Raw genomic sequence first — 23496 nt, forward strand, 5'->3', positions numbered from 1 at the left:
ATTAACAAAAATTATTTTTAAAATATAATTGCAAATATATTAAATATAAGTATATTAATGTTTTTTTTTTGTAAATATATATACAAAAATATTATATTTAATTTATATAAATAACTTTTAAAATAGTTACTAATTAATATATATACATACATACATATATACATTGTCAAGTGACTATAATCTACCAATAAGAAAACACTATCAGAATTTAAAAGAAGTGACGTCACTTTAATCAATAATTTCTTATTAATTTTAAAATTTAATATTATTGCACCGTGAAAAATTGTCTATATATTATCACGTTAGGCGGTAAACGAAATTAAAAAAGTTTCGTACAATAATAGACGAAGAACAATAACTATAAGCAAATATATTATTTAAGTTTTGAGAAAAAATGATCCTAACTAATATATATGACTTGTAAACCCTTTGTAATGATTAAAATAGCGTCGATTAAGTCGAAAGCGAAAACTTATATTAAACATATTCGAATAATATATGATTGGTTCTTTTTTCGGTCACCACGCGTCGCCATCATAAAATCGTAGCGCATGTCAGATGTTCGATTTCCTCGTTGTTTCGCCCCCCGAAACAAAGCATAGTATCTAAAACGGCCATATTAACTTGCTATATTTCGTTTTAAAACGAATCGATTGATCTTTTCTCGTAACGTTCACAAATTGGTTCCGTCTTAATTTCTCATCTGCTTTGAAACAATCGTTACTGGATAATCATTGGTTAGTCAGATCACGTGAATTTCTGTCAGCCATCTTGAAAAATGGAGAACTGAGGTAAGCAATGATTGTGGTCTATTAAAACATATGTAATATATACTTTTTCATGTAATATTTACGTACTGCAAGTTGGAAGTTAGATAATGACTGTCATTTAACTCTGTAAATGTGAAGGCTTCGGGAATAGGCCAGTGTTGATGTATAGTAAAGGTAGCCATATTAGATCTATGGCTGCCATTATAACATAAAAAGTGTGTAAATTTCAAAAAGATTTTTTTGAATAATTTTCATAATTTACAACATAATTTTTGTAGTAAATTCATTTCTTATGAATTATTTTAACTTATAAATATGTAAAAATGTATGTAAATATTATTAATATTTAAAATTTTTCAATGTATGCATAAGTTGGTATTTATGGACATACATGTAAATTTAGCTCCTCCATTCTTTGAAGTGGGAATGAATTTAATGTCTTTACAAGGTTTTGTTTTGATATTGATGATTGGTTTTTTTAAATAGTTAACATAATTTTTATGTATGTTTTAAGAAAAATATGTCATTATTGTGGTTTCAGTGGAATTTCCAAAATTACCAGATGACAAGATACTTACCCACCAGTGCCCAAGTGGTTCTGTTCCCTGAACACTGAGTTTGCACCTCGCCATGACGTGGAGTTTTCCTGGTTTTCTCCACATCCATAATGTCTGATTGAAGGGCAAGTTCCCCTTAAAAAGATCTCCTGGAAGGCATTCCTCCTAGGCAGATTGCCCAAGTTTTGCATGAATTTAACTTAACAGACAATCTACTTATAACTTGGAAATATTTATTTGCATAAATTACATGTTTAGTTAAAATGCCTGTTTTTGTTTTTTATATAAAAAACAAGCTCTAAAACCAGAATTTTTTCAGAAACATATTATGCAAGTGGATACCTCAACCATTATTAATATATATGAGTTGAAGTCCTAAAATATGCAAATATATTTGGCCATAGTTGAGATTTGGTTTAAGTATGTGCAATTTTTGGGCATATAAAAAGGAGGATTTATTTGACTATATATTATGTTATTCTGTATATATTCTGTAGTGCAAGTGGATTTTTAAATAACTTGGCATATGCCAATTATTTTCAAAGTGCATACGTTGTAATCCGATTTTGAAGATTTTGGATTTATTACATAATTCCTTATTTTGACCATACTTGCATTGTTACATGTATCAAAAATAATGAATTAAAATTATATAGACCTACATCTTATAAATATTTTGTTTATGCATTGCAGTTGCAATTTATTTATGTTTTTTTTATTGTAAAATAAAATTGCCCTTAGTAAAATTTTGTTTATCTAATCTTTTAAATTAAATCCAATTGAAAAATTTTGTATTTATGAAATTAATCCTTTTTAACAGTATTTTAAATTTTGATATTAACAGTAGTTTATGATCAGTGCTAACTCTGTATTATATTTGAATAATTTTTGTATTTTTGATTATTTTTTTCAATCATTGCTCTATTTTGATATACAACATACAAGGTGATTCTAAATCATTGTTAGAGTTTCTGTGTCTTATAATTTTCTAACTAGGAAAAACATACTAAAATTGTTTGCAAAATATGAAAGTGTAACTCAAAAAATTTCATTTGGCATATTTAGAAGTTTTGGAGTCCTTTTTCTTCATGAGAAAACAGTGACAGTGGTGACCTATTTCTTTGTGCTACACTTAAATCTATTACTTCATATGGTGATCCAGTGAGATGGCTCGTAGTCACATTTTCCAAGAATTTCTTGACATTTTCTTAGGTGCTGGATTGAGCGTGGACCAATTCCTTATATTTTCTGTGCTCAACTGATATTATGACACTTGATTTCTTCTTATGGGAATATGTGAAAGATGTTTACACAGCACCTATGACTTTCCTCAATAAATTGAAGCTCAGAATTATTGCTGCAATAGACACAGTTACATTGCAAATGCTAGAAAACACTTGAGGGAAATTGATTGTTGTTTGTAAATTGTATGTTCCATGAAAGGTGCACATGTTGAGGTTTTTTAGCACTTTACACTATTGATTCTATATGTCATAAACTTATTGAGTTACACTTTCATATTCTACAAGTAGTTTTATTTTGTTGTTTCCAGTTGGAAAATTATAGAATATAGAAACCCTGATAATAATTTAGAATTGTTCTGTATATCACATGCTAAGAGTATTTTAATGTCATCCATAATCTTTCCTCAATATCTATTTTCTCTGATTTCTTTATATAATGATAATACTCAGATAATTATTTATCAATGTCTGTTCTGAATTAATGGTTCCTTATTTTGCTTTTTCATTTAACTGAATATTTTATAAAATAAAAATTAAATTAATGTATTAGCATACTTAGATGTGTAATTTCAGTTTTATTTAAATTACAATAAATTATGTTTGTATGATGTTACAACAATTTTAAAATAAACATTACAAAATAATTTAATTCCATACAATATACGTAAATTTAACACAATGTTTATAATGAGTAATTCATTATAAAATTATTCTCTATCTGTAATATATAATTTATAAGAGACATTTATTGATTACAATGGAATATTTAGTTACTTTTTGTTGGCAGAAAGAATGAACATAATTGATTCTGTTATTTTTAATGTAGATGTATACTTCAATGCATTCAAAGCTAATTAATTATTATTATTTGACTTGGATTAGGTTTTATATGTTAATGTAGGTTTTGAGTAATGGTTGAAATGAAAATTAATGCAATTTTTCCTTGCAAATTTTAATTTCAGGAATTAATGTAGAGTAGAGCCTTGAAAACTCGGCACTCGATAACCCAGCACCCCGGATAACTTGGTCACACCCTGGCAGGGCAAAAATACCCTTAGATAATTAATTTTCATCATAGACAGCTTTATTCCTCATAGTATTTTTCTGAGGTCTGTCTTATCAGGTAAATTACTGTACACAGTGTATTCATTAATTTTCATTTTCATGTAGTAAAGGCTCTATGCCTTCATAAAGGACGTACTTTTCCTTTGTTTAAGGGTATTTGGGCAGTTTATTCTCTGTTGTATTCTCAAGCAAACAATACATACAAGTACAGTACAATATTTTCTGAGGAAACACGCATACTTATCCTTTTTTAACCCCATTCCCGATAACCTGGCATTTTCACAAACTCGGCCACCCTTCGGTCCACATTAGGCCGAGTTTTCAAGGCTCTACTGTAATATATTTCTATAATTAACTTTTCCTATTGGGTAATATGATTATATTATCATCAATAAATAATATAATTTCCACACTAATACTGTTTTCAAATAAAATAAAATTCCTTTATTCAAAACACACAATTATGTAAATTTATTTGCTAATGCTTGATGGCTTAATGTTCTCTCAATTAGTTGTATATCCTTCGGAATTAGCACAAAGTTGCTGTTGAGAACAAATCACAAAGGAACGTTCAAAAATCACATAAAAAATGGAGCGTTCCTGTGTGATTTTTTCTAATTCCAAAGGACATACAATTCTTTGCTAATATTTTCAGTCCAGTTATGTTGTCCTTCTCTAGAATAGATGTTCTTAACTAATTGTTAGTGATCCCTGGGTGGTCAATTAATATATCTGGACATCAGTAAATTACTTGGGTTCATTTTGGAGTTAGTAGATAAATTACTTTTTATATTATTTGTGCATATTTGTAAATTTTAGTAAAATAAAACACAGTTTAAAATTTTGATTTTATTTTTAATACAAAATAATTATTATTAATTAGTATTTGATTGTTTTTATTTTGTTTTACTCATAATTTATTTTCTTTTGCATACCACTATAGAAGTTGATCAGCAATTAAATCTAATTTTGGAGTCAGCATGTTAATAAGGTTGGGAACCTCCTGCTCCAGACGATATGAGATTTAGATGTTACATATTTTATAAATGAAAAAATTAATGTGGGATGGAATAACAGTAAAAACTAATAATCTACCAACGAATTACTAATGATTCAGATCGTTTAAACAATGGTGATTTATATTTTACAAAGATTTTTCTTTATGGAATTATTGCAATAATTATTATTATATATATTCAGAGAATTGTAGAATGTAAAAAGTTTATATTGAAGACAAAATATACATTCTTACAGTTTATAATCATTAAAAATAATACATCAAAATATGTAAATAGTAAATGCATCCCAGTTTATTAATATGGAAACTGTTGCAAATGTTAGGAAATTTTATATTTTCGACTTGTTTTTCAAGTTAAAAAGTGAAATTTTACAAAATAAGAAGTAAAAATAACTGTTATTTAAATTGTATTAAACATTAAGGTAATGTTCAAATTGGCATCATCATATTAATAAAATAAAGTAAAATTGCTTTTTTAAGTAGCCAAACTTTTAGAAAAGTTTTCTACCTATCTTAGCAGCTTATATTAAATGTAAGCTTAGCTGAAGCTGTATTACAATATGTAAATTAGCATTACATATTAGGCTATATTAGCTGAAGATCTTTCTAGTCAAATAGTTTGGCTACATAAAGAAGCAGTATTATATTTTATTTTGTTACTACCAATATAATAAAAATCATTTAACCTATTAGAGATATTCAATAAATTATTTATTTACTACTAGTTCAGTTAGACTAACCACTGCGGCAAGTTATGGCTCCTTCCAAAACAATTTACTCAAAGTTACAATACTTCTGTTTAAGAAAGACTATATAGAATGTCAGGAGGTATGAATTTCCCCTTATGCATGTACTGATTTGCATAGAGAATATTTATTTACATTCCTCTAATAAATTATTAATAACATTGTTTACAAATATGAATAATAAACAATTTTATTAATAATTTACTGGAAAATGTAAATAAAAATCTAACATTAAAAGATGATATATTAGAAACAGTTTATTTTTATTAAATGTGAGTTGTGCAAAATACTTTAATGTAATTAATTAAATTGTAGTGAGTACAAAGTTTATTATAGTATTATGAGTAACTGTAATATCTTTTGGTATATTAAAGTGATGATGGTGAACATATGTGGCATATGTATTGAGTAATTCAAGCCATAGCACACTAAAGGATATCAGTATCAAATAGAAAACTGTATTATTTTTTTTATTTGTTACTAAGCAAAGAAAGTTTAAAGTATTATCATTTTATAATAATTACAGCTTTACTAAGGACATTTTTACATAAAAATAGTTATATTTATGGAAGAGATAAGTCTGAATTGTGGAATTAAAATTTAAGTTAAAATATTTAAATTTATGTAACAATTTTTGAAGAACTGATAAATATTTGGTGTATTTTTACATGCTTAAACTCCAATAAAGAATGAATAGTATTTTTAAAATTATCAAGTTTATATTTTATGAGTTATATAAAAAATCTTTATTATTATATTCAAATATAATTTACATATAACAAGTATGGTATTTAGATATATTTATTAGATTGATTGGGTAACAGTTTTGGAAAACACAGATGTTTTCTCCCAGTTAAGGCCATTTTCAGGCGTAAGATGAATGTTACAGAATGCTAGTATGCAGAATGCAGAACAGAAGAGGAATGCTAGTGTATTAGAAAAATGGAATAGGCTAGGGATGGGAAACGTTTTTTTATCACAGAATGCCACTTGCTATTTTAGTGATATGTCACAAGGTTAAATATTTTATTGCAGGTGGAAAATCTTATTATAAGCTTTTATACAAAAAATACACATATTTAGGGAATCATTTAGGAGTTTATGAAAACTAATACAATAACAGTGCCTAGTAAGTACTAAATTCCTTTAAAAAATGCAATGACCATATCAGTACATGTTTTAATTAAATAATAATAGTAATACAGTAATATAATAAATTTAAAACATAATGAAAATTTACTAATGATTGTTTTATGACTGCATATTATGTAATGAAAACTAGAATCAAACAGGGTAATCTTCTAGCAGCAAGGCATTAATCAATATAAATTAAACTCATTCATCTTATGTGGCCTTGCATTTAATTGTGAAAACTGTTACAAATGTTTTCAGTCCACAATGTGGACTTTCCTTAGGTGGATTTCCATAAAAACTTCAAAATATGTTTGAATTTGAATACATCAGAATATTATATACATTCCAAGCTAGAATGCTAGCACTGGAGAGATTCGTTTTTTTAGGAAAATTTACCTGAGGAAGAACCAAGGTCTGGACTGAAAATGTTTGTAGCAGTTTATGCAATTAAATGCAAAGTCCACATAAGGTTAGTGAGTTTTATTTATAGGATCAAGCATAATTGTATGTAGCTGAAGTTGGTCCTTTAGATGAATGTCAGTCATCTGAATTCTCAATGGAGTTTTAATATGTGTAAGATATGAAAATGTAAATTTACAACAGTAAGAAGTTGAAAACAGGAAAGCATTCAATGAATATGTTTACATAAATGTGGACACAGTTGTATTTTCCATATCTTAAGAGGATGTTTCTTGGCATCAAAAAGAGACTTTAGAATGATGTCTTCAGAGAACTCAACCAATTCTATCTGTTTATCAGGTGTCTTAGAGACATCAACTAGATGAGATTAAATTACTAATTTCAGCATTTCTCAAAATCAGCAAACCTGTCATGGCATTCTTCAATTAATAAATCTAAAATAGCAGTGTATTCTTTAATTGTTTTAACCTTATACTTTTGTTTACTGATTTCAGTGATACCCCGAACTTATGCAATAGGTGGGCCGAGTGATAACCATGTAAGTCGGGGTATAATTTCGCAATTTGTGTAAAACCCAAGTCAGATGTATGTAAGCTAATAAATGTTCTCGTTAATCTTTTGATTTGTTCACGGTTAGAAGAAATCACCACATAGAGTCTCTCAAGTCTCCGTAGATATAACAAACACAGAAATAAATAACACAAAATAAATTGTGGCTATGTGTCGATTTTGCGTGACACGTCTGAACATGTAAGCCGAACAATAGTGTGGGGGGATTGAGTAATCAAGAGTTGCTTGGCACTCAAACAAAAGACAAATCAAGATTTGAAAATCGCGTAACTCGGGGTTCACGTAAGTCAGGGTAGCGTAAGTCAAGGTATTACTGTATGTGTCAGTAGAGGAAAATGATCCAAAGAAAGTTTTGATTGAGTAAGGAGAATCTTCAGAAAAGTTTTTTTCAAAATGCTATAACTTTTTGCTGTATTTCATGTATAGATTTAGTTAAATTGAATTTGAATTTATTTGACATTAAATTAAATTTGCATCAAGGAACAAAGAGGAAAAAAACTATCATAAATAGTGTAAATCTCCTAATACATTAGTAAATTTAAATAAATCCTAAAAATTAGATTTTTTGTATAATATATTTAAATATTCAACATACATATTATCACTTTCCTATTCACACTCAGATTCTTTATAAAGTCAACACACCTTAATACTGAGAAAGCACATTTATTCAGCTAAACAAACATTTTTAACCCATTCCATGGGCCATCATCAGGTTAAAGACGTTCGAATCAATGGCTTTTCGAATAACACGTTCAAATTTAAATTATATTAGAACATATGCAGTACATTGAAATCAAATTAAGTAAACAAGCATAATGAAATTAATACAATAAATAAGGAAAATAAAATAAAATACAAAATATGGTAATTCACCACAATACAATATGTAAAAAATTTTTTATAGTAACTCAGGTTTTTATTGAGCCTGGTGGATGTATCATCTTATGAGTTCTTTCTGATTATATATTTCCATGCTGATGGTAAAATGGTCGCATCCTTATAGTTTAAACATTTTTCCGTTAAGCTAGTTCTGTAGATCTGACACTTCTCTGTTGTGGATGCAAGTGTTGGTGAGTGCGCATTTGTAATGATTCTGGTCTCTTCCCATTTAACATCAGTCTGCACTATTTTTGATAACGCTGTTGTATATGTTGTATATACAAACAGCTATGTCGTACTTATGCTCTTTCACCCTTACATTAACATTTCTATTTGTGACTCTTATATATTCTTTGTCTATTCCCAATTGGTCGTTCTTGTACGGTATTGTGTATACTCCTGGAGCCGTATTCTGGTCACTGTCTCTGGTCTCTTGTCTCTTACAAGCCGGTCGCTGATTGGCTAATCATTTGGATTAGCCAATCAGTGACCAGCTTATGAGAGACGAGAGACCAGAGACAATGACCAGAATATGGCCCCTGGTTGTTCTCATGAATTTTTTCTTTGTCATTTCTGAGCAACGTATATAAGGTGGGAGCTCTTTTGTACAATATTAGTGTTTTTGTAGTTTACGATATCTTTCAAGGGGGACCTTGGTCCCCCTTGAATCTATTCCCGGTTATGAAAGAAATCTATTCCCAGTTATGAAACAAATCGTGAGAATAGATGCTGTTCAATACAGATTCAAGGGAGACCAAGGTCTCCCTTGAATCTGTATTGAACAGCATCTATTCTCAAAATCCTAGATATGTCATTGTATTTATCTACTGTTTATGAATTAATAATGAAATCTGTGAAGGTTAAATTACTAAGTTGTCTGAGTCTCCACAGTTAATTATATTAGCTGCTAAGCTTCTCTCATAAATTCACATAGACTCAGCAGTGAGGTGGTTGGTTCCTGATCAATAACACTTGAGCATCTCTACTTTATCTCATACAGCATTTAAGTCTGTCCAAGTGTTTGCAGCATAGTGTTGTTGTCCCTGCCCATTCATATCACCCTTTGATATTTTGAAATTGTTTTTTAATATTATCCTAATATTTTCTGAAGTTCATCCGAGACTGCATATTACTCAATATATTCTGAAGAGGAACATCTTTTCTGTTCTGGGTTGGAATTCTGCAGATTCTGCTCATATTCAAGAGTTTTCTTCTCTTTATTCTGTAAAAATAGGGTGTTAAAAATAGAGGCTTTCTATTTCCCTGTGCTCTATGCCATTACATTTTTTTGTGGTTCTTTGTAGTAATATTACAGGTAAGTTTTTGAACAAAAGGTAAATTTCAGGTTTGGGTTTTTGGTGGATCTGGAATGGAGTATGTTTAGCTGTCCTATACTAGAAATTTAAAAGTGAAGTTTAAATTGGATTTACATTTGAGTGTTTCAAAACTTATGAATTAGAATATTGTATTTGCTAATCATTAAACTATATCTAGTATTTGATTGCTTTCATGTTCTCACAATTAGTTGTATGTCCTTCATAATTAGCATAAAGCTGCTACAGAGAACAAATCATACAGGAACACTTGTTTTTCATGCCTTTAGAACGGCTATGCATTTCGGGCTTTATGTCCTAAATGCATATCCGTTCTAAATTATAGAAAATAAACCTACTTTTTCCATCAAAAAGAAGTGTTCCTATGTGATTTGCTCTCAATAGCAACTTTATGCTAATTCCAAAGGACATAAAACTATATCTAATTTAGTACAAAGTCTTGATAATATTACTAATACAACTAAATTTATGCAATTTAACATTTACTAAAAGAGTGATTCTCTGTAGGGAATAAAAAAAAATATATTACATTTAAACTTTATAGAATAAATTTTTTCATTTCTTTAAAACATTTGAAAAGAATATCAAACATTTAATTTAATCTCATAATTAGAAGATCAATCAAAACATATGTTGTTGTTCAAAATTGTAAAAACATCTAGTACCCTTTATTAACCTTTAACATGCAGTCTATTTTATTAACGTCATCCAACCTTTTTGATCAAATTAATTGATCTTCATCAGGATTGAACAAATAAAATTAATAAAATAGACTACAGTACATGTTAAAGGTTAATAAAGGTAGTTATTTTTAGTAAGTGCAGTTTGAGAAGAGTATATGATGTCAACATCTAGTACCATAATGTGTTTTTTTATAAAATATATGTAAAAACATACCTGTTAGAAGATAATTAAATATTTTTTTCATTGTTATAATCAATCAGATAACATCAATCATATAATAATAGTAATAATAAATCAAAATGTCATTGATATTTTGTTTATGATATACAGTACTATAATTGGCATTTCGGGTTTTTGAAATCGTAATGATGTCTGACGATCTTAATAATTATGAAAATAATTTTTAAAAAATAATATTAAATAACAGAATTCTGTTTTAATTAAAAAAAGAATAATAATATCAAATACAAAGTTCAAATGTGAAAGAACAAAAAGCTTGTCCTTAAACTGTGTAGTGCAGTGCTAGGGCAAGATTAGATATTTAATTTAATGTTTACATTTTTGTTTTTTTATGTTTGAACTTTGTATTCAAAGTTAATCAAAGAAGTCCAATTATGCTGTTATAAGTAGCCATCTACAAGTGTGCAAAAGCACTTGAGGAAAACTGTTATTAGAGTGAACTCTAATAAACCTTTTTTTTTTTTTTTTGTTATGTAACACACAGTCAAGAACCTTTAAACTCCATTAACATAAGTTTTAATGAAAATGAATGTTTTCAATTTTACCAAAGGTCTGCTTCATGTTTATAACCAACAAAATTTCAAAATAGAATGTGTAGAACAAACATATTTGAAAAATTATTTTTAAAAATTTAGAACAACACCAAATGCATATAAAACAATTTGAATGGTATTCACTACAAAAAATCATAAAAATATAACTATCTCATATACAATAATTTTTTAAGATGTTAATAATGGCTTGGGTAAATTAATATATGCTAGCGTTGCATGGTTTTTCATAAATGTACCTCCATGCATTAACTTTAAAGACGGCAACACTGGATGCATGCATGCATCCAGTGTTGCTGTCTTTAAAGTTAATACATTTGCCGGTCGGCCGGCCCTGTAAATCTCCAAGGCCTCCACTTTCCGAACATGATGAATTTGAAAGGTCCACCTAACCAACTTGGCATTACGTAGGCCAGTAGCCTCTGTAAATGAATCGTTAAACTCCAGCCATGTTACTGAGTTTAAAGGTTCTTGATTGTCTGTGAATCATTCCAGTAATTCAATAAGAAGATAGTTTAATGTTATATAGCCATTTACAATATTTACTGGTAAATTGTATATGGTATTTGGAATCAGAAAAAACAAGTTTGAGTTTTTTTATATTAATAATTCACTGGTCTACATCAAAATTGCCTTTTACATGAAAATGTACTTTAACTATAGTTTTCAATTTGCTGAATCTAATTACAGAACTTAGAAGTGATAGTTAGCTTGTATTGTTCATTTATGCTACATGAACCCCTTCCCGTTTGGACCCGAGATACTTGGGCATTGTACATAGCGATTTTTAGATCTTTAGATTACAGATCTTAGATTTACAGATCTAGATCTTTACATTACATTTAAAAAGATTGGACTCCAAGACCAAATCTGTGTCCCAGAGAAAAGAATGTCAAGCATCTTTCTCTAGTAGAATCCCAACAAATTCTCCCACCTTTACATATTAAGTTGGGACTAATGAAGAACTTTGTCAAAGCTCTCAACAAAGATGGACCAGCCTTCAAATACCTGTGAAGTAAATTTCCACGTCTAAGTGATGCCAAAGTAAAAGAAGGAATTTTTATTGGTCCTGAAATTCGAGAAATTCTGAAGGACAAAAACTTTGATTCAGTTTTACAGGGCTTTGAAAAGGTGGCATGGGAGTCATTTAGAGGAGTTGTTCATGGTTTTTTAAGCAACAGGAAATGTGAAAATTATGATGAGCTTGTAAACAATCTTCTAGAAAAGTATCAGCAGATGGGTTGCAATATGTCCCTTAAAATTCACTTTCTTCACACTCATCTTGATTTTTTTCCTGCCAACTATGGTGAAGTAAGTGACGAACGTGGAAAACGATTCCACCAAGACATATCAAGAATGGAAAAAAGATACCAGGGCCGGTGGGATGTGTCAATGTTAGCAGACTACTGCTGGAACTTGAAAAGAGATACTCCTGAAAGTGATTACAAAAGACAAGTGAAAAAAGAAGAGAAAGTCTTGATTAAAGAATGTTATAATATTTTGGTATTATTTCTTAATTCTCAATTTCATGTAAAAAGTTACAAAAACTAAATAAATTAATGTTGTTTTTAAAATAAATATAGTTGAGGTTCTTTGATATTTTTCTTAAATTCATAGTATTTAATATTTGCGATATTTTGAAACCAAGAGCTAATTTAAAAATTTTATTTGTATATTTGTATTCAATAACCCCAAATTAGTATAAAAACATAGCATTTATTTAAAGGCACACAAAAAGTTTGATTTTGTAGACCAGTGTTTAATTTGAAGCTTCTTATATTATAAATGTTACTCAATGAGTTTACATGTTAATAATAATTTTAGTAAGTTTCAATATTTTAATTAAATTACGGCACTGATTTAAAATTGAAGCCAAGGCCAGGTGGTTTTTTTTTTATTCATTACTAAAGTTTCACGAGTGACCTAAATAACCTCTTTTTTTTATTGTCATTTTTTTCACTTTGTGTTAAGTATTTTATATAGTAGCTGCTGTAATAGTATTTCTTCTTAAATGATAAACAAAGAAGATTTTACGATGATTATACTGTGAGTGAAATATAGGAATGTTTTATGTAACTTTTTTCATTAGCACATTTATTTATTAATTAAGAAAAATTTACTAATGAATGAATTGAATTTTGTGTCTAATAAAAGCAAAAATATATTGGCAGTAAGTTTATTCTTCTGCATTTTTCATTAGTGTCCTTGAATGGCAATTTATATAGTAGGCTATTATCTTTAATTAAATGACTTTAAATCAATTTCTTTAATTGACAGTAATCAAAGTAATTAATACAGTTAACAATAACTTAACATTTTCCTTTCTATGTGTACATACATGCATAATCATTTATATGTTAATAGTTAATCATTAAAATTATAGATTACAAAAAAATTGAAAAATAATTACTAAATCTAATATATAGCTATGAATTGCATATGTGAGATGTTTGTCACAATTAAATATATATATATATATTAATTAATGTGGAAATGATTTCAGTTGTGACAAACATCTCACATATGTATACTGAAACTTCCAGCTGTGGACTTATATATAAGTCCACAGCTGGAAGTTTCAGTCTATAGTGTGACTGGTGGAGTTATCACCTGCCACAGACTGATACTGACTGAAGTGAGATGAACCCCATCTCAGGACTTAGGCATCCTTCTTGTACTGTTAAGGTTCACAGCTCACCAAACTATATATTACATTACGTTTGCTGTATTTGGTGCCTTTTTGGCAAGAGTCATTCTACCAAGTCTTGATAACTTGAGGAGATATTTGTATATATATGTCCATCCATCCTCAAAATGTCCCATAGGAGATCTTTTTCAGCTGGTATCAAGTCTTGGTGGAATGACTCTCTTGCCAGAAGGCCATCTACGTACTATATAGCAGAATGTACTGTGCTATGAACCCAAATAGTACAAGAATCAAACTCATTTGTTTCACATGATGAATGATTTTCTCATAAGGAAATCTATATAGCATTGATCAATAATATTTGAAAACATCATTTTATATTTTGAAACAAAAAATTTAAGTTTTCCACAATATATGCATGAATTATACTGTTTTTGCTTCTTGGATACTTGATAACTCACAAATGTCCTGTTCTTGACTTTGTTTTTATGGAGACTTTTGGTCACGACCACTAGAACTTCAAAATATAAAAAATTTCAGCTAAATCCCCTGGGACTCATTTTCCATAAGATTCATGTGAGATGCTTTGGAATATGAAAAATAATTTAGGTGTATCAAAGTATCATGTACAAGAGAGCAAGTTGTCTAAAAGTTGAAGATTATCTGTATTGATAGGAGAAATTGCCAAAAACTTATTATTTTTTGAGATTCAAGTTCAAGTAGAATATAGAATAGTCAAATACAGTGGTGCCTTGTATAACGTACGCCTCAAATAACGGATGTTGCGAACAACGGACTTTCCGTTTGGCAGTTACGTTAGGCAAACAATGGACTTTCTGCGAACAAGTGCAAATGACGTTTCCACTCTTTTGCCGTTGCCAATGACAATCTGCTATTTTTATAACATATTAATATTATTAGAATATATTATTAGTATATCTGAAGTACAGAGCTCCTGTTGTGATTTGGCTTGCTCCCTTGTTTATTACGTACATCACCTCAGTGCAGGGTATTTACATTTATTCAAGTGTTGTGCAAATCATGGCTTCTAAAAAAACAGAAAGGTGATTTTCAATTGAAACAAAGCAAGAAATCATTAGAAGGAATGAAAGTTGACAGAAACTTCCTTGTCGAATGGGGACAGGTTCAGGAGTTTACCAACATTCATTATCCAAACACAGTTGAGGCCAACAGTATCAATGATCTCTACATTGACACCCTTGCCCGTCATTTCTGACAGGTGTTGAAGAAGAAAGAGAAACAGACCACCTTGGACATGTTTTTCAAGAAGCCAGCTGCCAAAAGACAAAGGATGGAACAAGAGGAGTTGACCCTGCAATCTCCGGTAGCCTCTCCTAAATCTGATTCCGATTAAAAAACAATAAAAAGAGACCTGTTGCAATGTGTAAAAAGTCTGTATCTGTATGAATGTGTGAATAAAGTGATTCTCCACCTCCTCCTCACAACATCTGACTACCCGGCATAATTGGTGACTGCTCCATTTTCATTTTTTTATGGTACAGTACGGTTATTTTGTGCTGCGGAACGAATTACATGTTTTAACATGTATTTCTATGGGAAAATGCGTTTCGTATAACGGACTTTTCACTTAACGGACGTGCACTTGGAACGGATTAAGTACGTTATACGAGGCACCACTGTAATATCAATTAATTTACTAACAAAACTGATTAAATAAGGATACTGACTTAAACTTATACAATAACCTTCTCATTTTAATTTAATTTTATTTTTACTAATACGGTGGTTTGATCAGACTGGTTTTGTTTATTTGTATGTTATTAATTTCAACCAATTACCATGTTAAATTAAGATTAAAACACTTTGATTTGTATTGTATTTGATGTTCCAAATGTAACACTCTGATGATGGTCCTTATAAAAGTTCTGAAAACATTAGCAGAGTAATGATGCAATGATTATTCAGTTACTATTCGGTATTAAGCCTATGTTTCGCTGTTTGGCCGAATACTGAGTACCTAAAAACAGGAGTAAGAAATAACAAAAATACAGTAAATTAACCATTTTGGTAACTTTTATTAATGCTGAACATACATTTCAAGTTTGAGAAAGTGCAATTTTTTGCTTATTTATGTAAAAGATCAAAGCAAAAGTAATATAACTAAGTTATTTTTTTAAGAGATAAAAAAAAAGATAACAAATTAAATGAAAACTATTTACTTATTATGTAGTTTAGTCATCCATATACTCACTCGTATATAAAAGAACAAGTCCTGATAGGATAATTAATGCAGAGCCAAAACTACTGGTGCTGGAAACATAAAAATTTGAGGGTGTGTTCCTTTTGTAAAGTTTAGGTTTGCTAAGAAAACATTATACAAAATTCAACCCTAAAGGGGTGAAAAAGGGTAAAAAATTTGTTTGAAAATTTTTACTTCGTGGGCACATTAGATCGAAACTTAGGTCATAAAATGTGAAAAAATAATAATTAATGATCTGTAAAGCATTTTTATGAAATCATCCCTTATTATAAACTTGAAAATTAAATTAACTTTTTTGTTTCATTGTACAAAATTATTTATCATAACTGAAGTCCCAGACAGCTTGGTAGCCCGAATGGCCCCAGGCTTCCTCCATATTTATTTTCACATTTTCACTACATGGTCCTTCTCTGTTCTTTTTCCGTTATTTACATGTGTAGGTAATTTCATTGTTATCCACATTTGATATCATCACTTATCACATACTGCTATGACACTCATGTCTGTTTGCTACAACTGTCAAGAATTAACGTGATTGGCAAAGTGTAGTGACAGTGGGCCAATAGAGAACAGAGTGCACAATCCTTGCCATAATGCGGTTTGCGTGCCAATTTTCGTACATGCATTAATCAAGTTGAGCAGTTTGGCCAAATATTCGGCTATTAGGTCTGAGGCAGAATATACTATTTGTTGCATCACTATAGCAGAGTTTAATTAAAGTGCTGTTTGGTTTGCTGACTTGTGAAGTTATTGTATAGGTTCAAATATCAATTAAAAAGTGAATGGACAAGAAGTAAAGGGAAGGCATGCCTTTAAAATAGTTCAGGGAAAAATTATGATGACAGATGAATATGTCTACAGTGTGCAAAGAATTTCTCAACTTTTTATAAACTTTTGATAAGTTTAGATGAACAAAATGCTGTTTGACAAGTTCATAATTAAAAATTAAAACTTGCAGATAATCCTCATGACCTTGCTTAGTTTGCATCTGCTTTTAAATTGACAGGTGCAATTTGAAAGCAGATGCAAGCTAAGCAAGGTGACGAGGATTATCTGCACACATATATGCCTATGTTTGACTGTATGAAAAACATGTCTGAAAAATCAAAAATCGTCAAGATTAGTAGCTTTTTCCATCTCTACTATTATCATCTATACATCTACATCTGTAATATTTGATTTTATTCACCAACAAATTTATAGATATAATATGCCTTTAACTGGAATTTTCATATTACATAAATGGAGATACTCTCATTGTCCAAAGTATTATTTCTAATAATTATTTATGTTAGGTAATTCTTATGAGGGAAATAATAGAAAGAAATTATTAATAATGCTTTATTAATTATAAAAATTATAAAGTTTAAATTTAATATAATTATAAATTTTCATATTTTTAACTTATGGATATGTTTTAAATAGTTTATTAAATATTTATTTTTATTGTATCTTTCTCCAGCTATCACAAGAGAGAATTTTTATTTTGTAGTGAATGTTTAAACATACGAATTGTTCATGTTTACCTTACCATTTAGTAATTTTGCAATGACAAAGGTGTGTGCTGCTTTATCTTGCAATAATACAACAAACGATACAAAACTTACATGGCACAATTTACCGAAAGAGGAATGGCTCCGTGAATTATGGGTCGATCTCTTGGGCATAAAAGACAATAAAAGTAGTGAAAACAAAGTGTGTTCTTCGCATTTTAAACAAAAAGATTTTACTAATGGCAGAAAGACTTTACTAAAAGGAGGTTCTGTTCCCGAATTACATCTCGCTAAACCAAAGAATACGGATGACACCGAAAACGAAAGTGAAAGTGATGTGATTCTGTTAAGCAGCAGTGATGACGACGGGAAGGTAAATCGAAAATCATTAAAACGTTTACACGAAAGAAGAAAACTGTACGATGACTCATCAGACTCTGAGGTAAGTTAGGATTATGCATTGATTCTGTAACACAGTAAGAAAACTATATTGGAAATAGCATGTTTTATTTCTACATTAAAATATATGAGATAAATATGAAAACATGAATATGAATGTATAAAATTAACTTTATAGAAATAACTAATATTGAAAATTTATATATTATTTAAAACAGTAGCTACAGCTGTATGTGTCAGTGGCCTGACTAAGCCCTCTAAAAAATATAATAGTTCCCAGTTTAGTCAACAGTACTCAGCATGTGCAGTGTATACAGGGTGATTATAATTAACATTCTGATTTCACAGGAATTTAAAATAAGAAGCATAAATATGTGTAACCCAATAGTTATTTCAAATACTGAATAAACAGCTGAATTCTTTGTCAGGCTGTATAGCTAAATTAAATTTAATTAATTAATTTATTTATAATTATTATATTTTACAAGAGATGGTGGGCTGGTGGCCTGTTTCCTGCCAAATAGCTTAGTAATTATTTAGCCTTATAGCCTGATAAGGAATCTATCTGTTCATTTGATATTTGAATTGTAATAATTTTTATTCTTTCTTAAATTTAAGATAATCTCTTAAAAAGTTATATCTAAGCCATTAGTGATGACCACATATAGTTGTAATTTTTTCTTTTGTTTATCTTGATTCCAAAGAGACCATTTCAACATTGTTTATTATCTATACAATTATTACAAAGTTACTATATGAACATTTTAAGAATATTTTTAATGTTAATACTTTTTTCTAAATTAAAATTAAAAATAAAATAATTATGTTAATATATAAATGTGCAATGATTCAGTAACATTTATTTAAATGTATTGATTTAAATGTGTATTCAGGAAAATACAAACTTAAATCTTCGAAAAGAATTTTTTAAGCACTCCATGCCAACTTTACTAAGACTATTGATTTTCACTTTTACACATTAGAAGTTATGCTGTATTTGGTATTTGTTCTTTTACATTAAGTATTTAGTGCCCGCTCTATTTTAAAATTTCAAAAAACTGTTTTAAAATGCAGCAAAATTTAATCTTTACAATGAAAATTGAAAAGAAAGAAATTGTTTTAAGAAGTGAAAACAATTTATTTGGTATTTTAAAAATTATCAGTTTAATTTTTTTGTCATTGTAGGATGAAGTAGATTCAAATTTAAAGAAAAGATGTAGATTCAAATTTAAAGAAAAGAGAGCTGCGAGAGTGGCTGTTGCAAAAATATCGAAGACCGTTCAGAAATATCAGCTTGCCGAACCGAATTCTTGTAAGGAAAAGAAAGATAATTCAACAGCTTTTACACAGTTTGATACAGCAAATGTAACTAAAAAGAAGGAGCCTTTAATTATTATCAAACCGGAAAATAATATTGATCTGATGATGGAGTGTTATGAAGAGTTATTAACTCAGACCCAAGTAGATGCTTATCGCAGAGCAAGACAAGAATACGATAGTGTCCTTAAGAGATTATATAATTTAAAAGTAACAAATGCCAAAATAACGTATTGCACAGATCTTAGTCTTCTTCCTCCTGAAGATGCTAATATGAAATCAAATTTTCTCTCTGAAGATTTCAATATATCTGATAAAAGTATTCATGATACTTTAGTTCAAAAGACTGTTTCTCCTCCTGTAAATAATTCACTAGCTGTTTCCAAACTACCTGTTGTAACAGAAGCAGTTTTATTAACTTCTCTGACTACTCCAATTACACAAATGACCACTTTGCCATCAAAAACGGTCACCAGTAACTCTGCGTTGACTGCAGGAAAGCCTATTGAAAATAATAACTTGATACCTGTTGGATCGACTTCCACATCTACAAATGCTACATCTGTGTTTCCTGTGTTTTCTCAATCAAAAATGAATACTGTAAATCATATGCCTGTGATGATAGGTCAGCCACAAACACCTATCCAGTTGCTTCAAACAACTTCTCAGCCACCAACAATTTTTCTTGCTAATGCTCCTAGTGTAAGTATCTTTACATTTAAGGGAATGATTTGTTTCATAAAAGTTATCTGAAAGCATATATGAAATTCATCATAGTTTATAATAACTTTTATTAATAATCAGTTTTATATATGATGTGGTTCCAAATTAAATTAAAAAAGTTTACAAATGAAATCTTACAGGGTGTTCCCCTCAAACATCTCTAGTTTTATGGATTAATTTTGCAAAAAGAAATGTGACTGCAGTACTGTAGACTATGGTAATAGAAAGTACGTCTACATTACATTAAATCAGTAAATTTCTATGTATGCTCCTGATGTGACAAGCAGCATGCAACCTAATGTAGCCATCATGTTAGGAGTCATGCTGTTAATGGCATTTATGATTCTTGTATACCAGGCTTTCATGTCTGGCACTTCTATAGCATACATATGATCCTTGACATATTCACAAAGAAAAACGTTTAAAGAGATAATGTCAAGTGATTGGGATGAATCAAGAAATGTGTTCTAGACCTTGTGGCAATGGAGATCTAGATCATTGCAGTATCAGCATCAGCAACACTTTCAAGTGTATGCACATGAAATTTAAAGTAGTGACCAACATTCTCTAACACATTTTTATCATATAACTGAACAAATGGATTTTATTGAACAGTTTAAAACTAGAGACATTTGAGGAGAACATCCTTTATTTATCTGAAAAAAATAGTTGTAAAAGATTTATTTTAAACTTTCATATTCAAAAGGTGAGACAATATATTTAAATATTATCTCACCTTTATAAGCTTACATAAATGTTTTTAGATGAATTTTTAGATGAAAGCGTCTTTTGATAAACTTTCTGTTGGTTATCACTAAATTTAAAATTAATATCATAATTTTTTGTTTATAGACCACAACAACGAATAAATCTGCTATGCCACCTTTACTATTATCTGGAAAATTAATAAATTCTAATTCATGCAAGATTGTTGTCGATTCAAAAACTGGTACAGTGCTTGGAACAATGACTGTTGATCCTCTTTCTGGAAACTCAGTTTGTAGAGTTCCAGGTAATGTATTAATGAAAATTTTATTAACAAATCTAACAATTACCAAAAAAATTCACAAGGTAATATTATATTGTCAGTTTCTGGGGTTGTTTAGGTACAAGAAATCACCAAACGATCGCCTAAATATCTACTCGGGCTTTAAGATGTTATTATATGTTGTTTAGGTAATTTAGGTATGATTCAAAAAATTTCAAGGAGATTTTAACTAAGTTTTTCTTTTACCAAGAAAGGAGATATCACTAATATTTTTAGGTGTTATACAGAGGGGGTGCAAAAGTAGATAAACAGTTGAGAATCTGAGAAATACAAATGTTTGGTGTTTGTTATTATTATTTTTAATATCTTTTATTAGTTTGTATTCCTTATTTGTGATTTAATTTGTACATAAAAATAAATGATTTTTTTTTCTATTTTCCCTGTAAGTGTTTTTTCCATAATAACAACTGTATACCTACTTTTGCACCCCCTCTGTATTTTCAATGTCTAATAGCAGGTTGCACTGATTTACATAAGTTTGATGAAAGTTGTGTGTAGTGATGATGTAATCATGTGATCATTAGTTTTACTATTATGTAAGACCAGCTGTATTTCCAGATATCTTCTTTAGTTAGATTGTTCTTTTGAGTTTTTCTAATATCTCAATTCTATTTCTAAATTCTGTATTTTCAGTACCTTTACCAGAGTATCAGTGATAGTGTTTAGTTCAAGAAATAAATGATTTGTAGAAATTTTATTGTACAAAGTTTCAAACCCCTTTAGCATTATTTGTTGAAGATTAGTATTCATTGTTTAGATTGTCTGACAATGATCTTGTTATTGTTGAAATGTGGTGGGAATTCATAAGTCTAGAATTGACTGATTGAATTGTTTTTGTCTAAGTTGTCTTGGATCTTAATGGATTTCTTTAGTCAGGGTTAGTTTTAATATTTGCTATATATTTATTCATTACACAGTGAAGATAGTAATTGCAAAAAAATGTAGCAGATATATCTCTGGGTGAGTTGATATGTGGGTTTGATAACAAAAAATTGTAGTAATAAAGTAAAAAAAGTAAAGTATAATATGTTTAGATTTATATTAGGAGCAGAACTATATGTGATTTAGGTTGGTTTTAGTAGTGTCTTCTCTCCAAGTTTGTTGTATTATTTTCTTTTAATTGCTGTTGTATTCCAAATTCTTTGAGTTTTGATGCTACTTGGCGTACTTTCTGGTCATTTTGTTAAGAGTTGAAGAAGAGTATTTATTTCTATTATCTCTTTGGGAGTCATAATATGAAATTTATAAATGTTAATAATATATCATTGTAAATAATAAAAAAATAATTTAAATTATTTGTCATTAATATAGATTCAAAATTAATATTTGATCATCAATTGTATTTTCTTCATTAGAAATTTTTTTTATTTTTTTTACTCTTTCACTGATAAATTATATTAATGATTTCTTAAAATATTTATTAGAATTTAAATATTTCTGGAATCTAAATTTAGAATATTTAAATAAACTTGTATTCACATTAATTAGATTAGATAACAGTATTTATAAAATATTATTATTACTATATAGTAAAAATTTAAAATAATTTTACATAAATTATTTAAAATTTTTAATATTTAACATTTTTTTAGAATCAGCAGTTTCTGGCAAAACAATTCAAGTTTTGAAAGTATCCAATGTTGCTACTCAACCAGTAATTCCTGTTCCTGCAGTTCCTGTAAGTTGTCTTGATTAATTTATAAATTATTATTCCATCAGGCCATTCCAACAGAAAATTACAATAAAATTTGAAAATATATTTATAAGAAATAAAATGGTTCAGAAATACAAATATTTCATTTATAATACAGGGTCTTCCAAAATGAATTTACCATTTTAAATGACTGTAATTATGTTAATTATTATCGGAGAAGTACATATGTCAATCAATAGAGTAACCGTAAAGTTTTATCTTCCATCCACATTCAAATGTCTTATTGTTTACCATCTCTATGAAGTGACATAAATTAAAATGACAATTCTGCAACAGAGGAGTTATGTGTGTTCCATATTTCGCAAAGGTGGAATCACTCATCAATGTTCACAGTACAATCTGCGGGAGTTGTAGAATTGTGGCTACTATGAGTGGAGTGACAACAAATATGCTGTAGTGAGTATAAGAGAAATTTTAGTGTCAGTTGGATGTGTGCCATGTGACATGAGGTACATGCATTGGAAAAATGTGAAATTTAGATGATCATCCAGTTTTAATGTACATTACAACATTCTGAGATAATGAATTATTAACATAATTATAATAATTTAAGCTGGTAGCATTTTTTTGGAAGACCATGTAGAAATTGATTTGGATTTTTATGTTAGTGCATTAAATTACTGATTTCAGAATATAAAATATTTTGAATCTATATAGTGAAAAATTTTTTTATAGTGAAATCACTGGAAATTTGGAAT

General features: G+C 29.0%; 1 protein-coding gene across 2 annotated transcripts in view; it reads left to right on the forward strand.

Moving 5' to 3' along the window:
* The first annotated feature begins 527 nt into the window (after positions 1 to 527).
* LOC111624945 overlaps positions 528 to 23496 on the forward strand; it is a 50866-nt gene continuing 27897 nt past the window's right edge. Inside the window, exons 1-6 of one of the 2 annotated variants that reach the window (XM_023367940.1) lie at positions 528 to 791; positions 4580 to 4768; positions 17567 to 18039; positions 19182 to 20015; positions 20889 to 21048; positions 22677 to 22762. In XM_023367940.1, the coding sequence (XP_023223708.1) occupies positions 17623 to 18039; positions 19182 to 20015; positions 20889 to 21048; positions 22677 to 22762 (1497 nt within the window). In that variant the 5' untranslated portion in view covers positions 528 to 791; positions 4580 to 4768; positions 17567 to 17622. The remainder of the gene's footprint in view (positions 792 to 4579; positions 4769 to 17566; positions 18040 to 19181; positions 20016 to 20888; positions 21049 to 22676; positions 22763 to 23496) is intronic. The other variant, XM_023367939.1, reaches the window with a different exon arrangement.

This window comes from Centruroides sculpturatus, unplaced genomic scaffold (genome assembly GCF_000671375.1).
Source record: "Centruroides sculpturatus isolate CEXI.00-Female unplaced genomic scaffold, Cexi_2.0 scaffold390, whole genome shotgun sequence".
Classification (NCBI taxonomy): Eukaryota; Metazoa; Arthropoda; class Arachnida; order Scorpiones; family Buthidae; genus Centruroides; species Centruroides sculpturatus.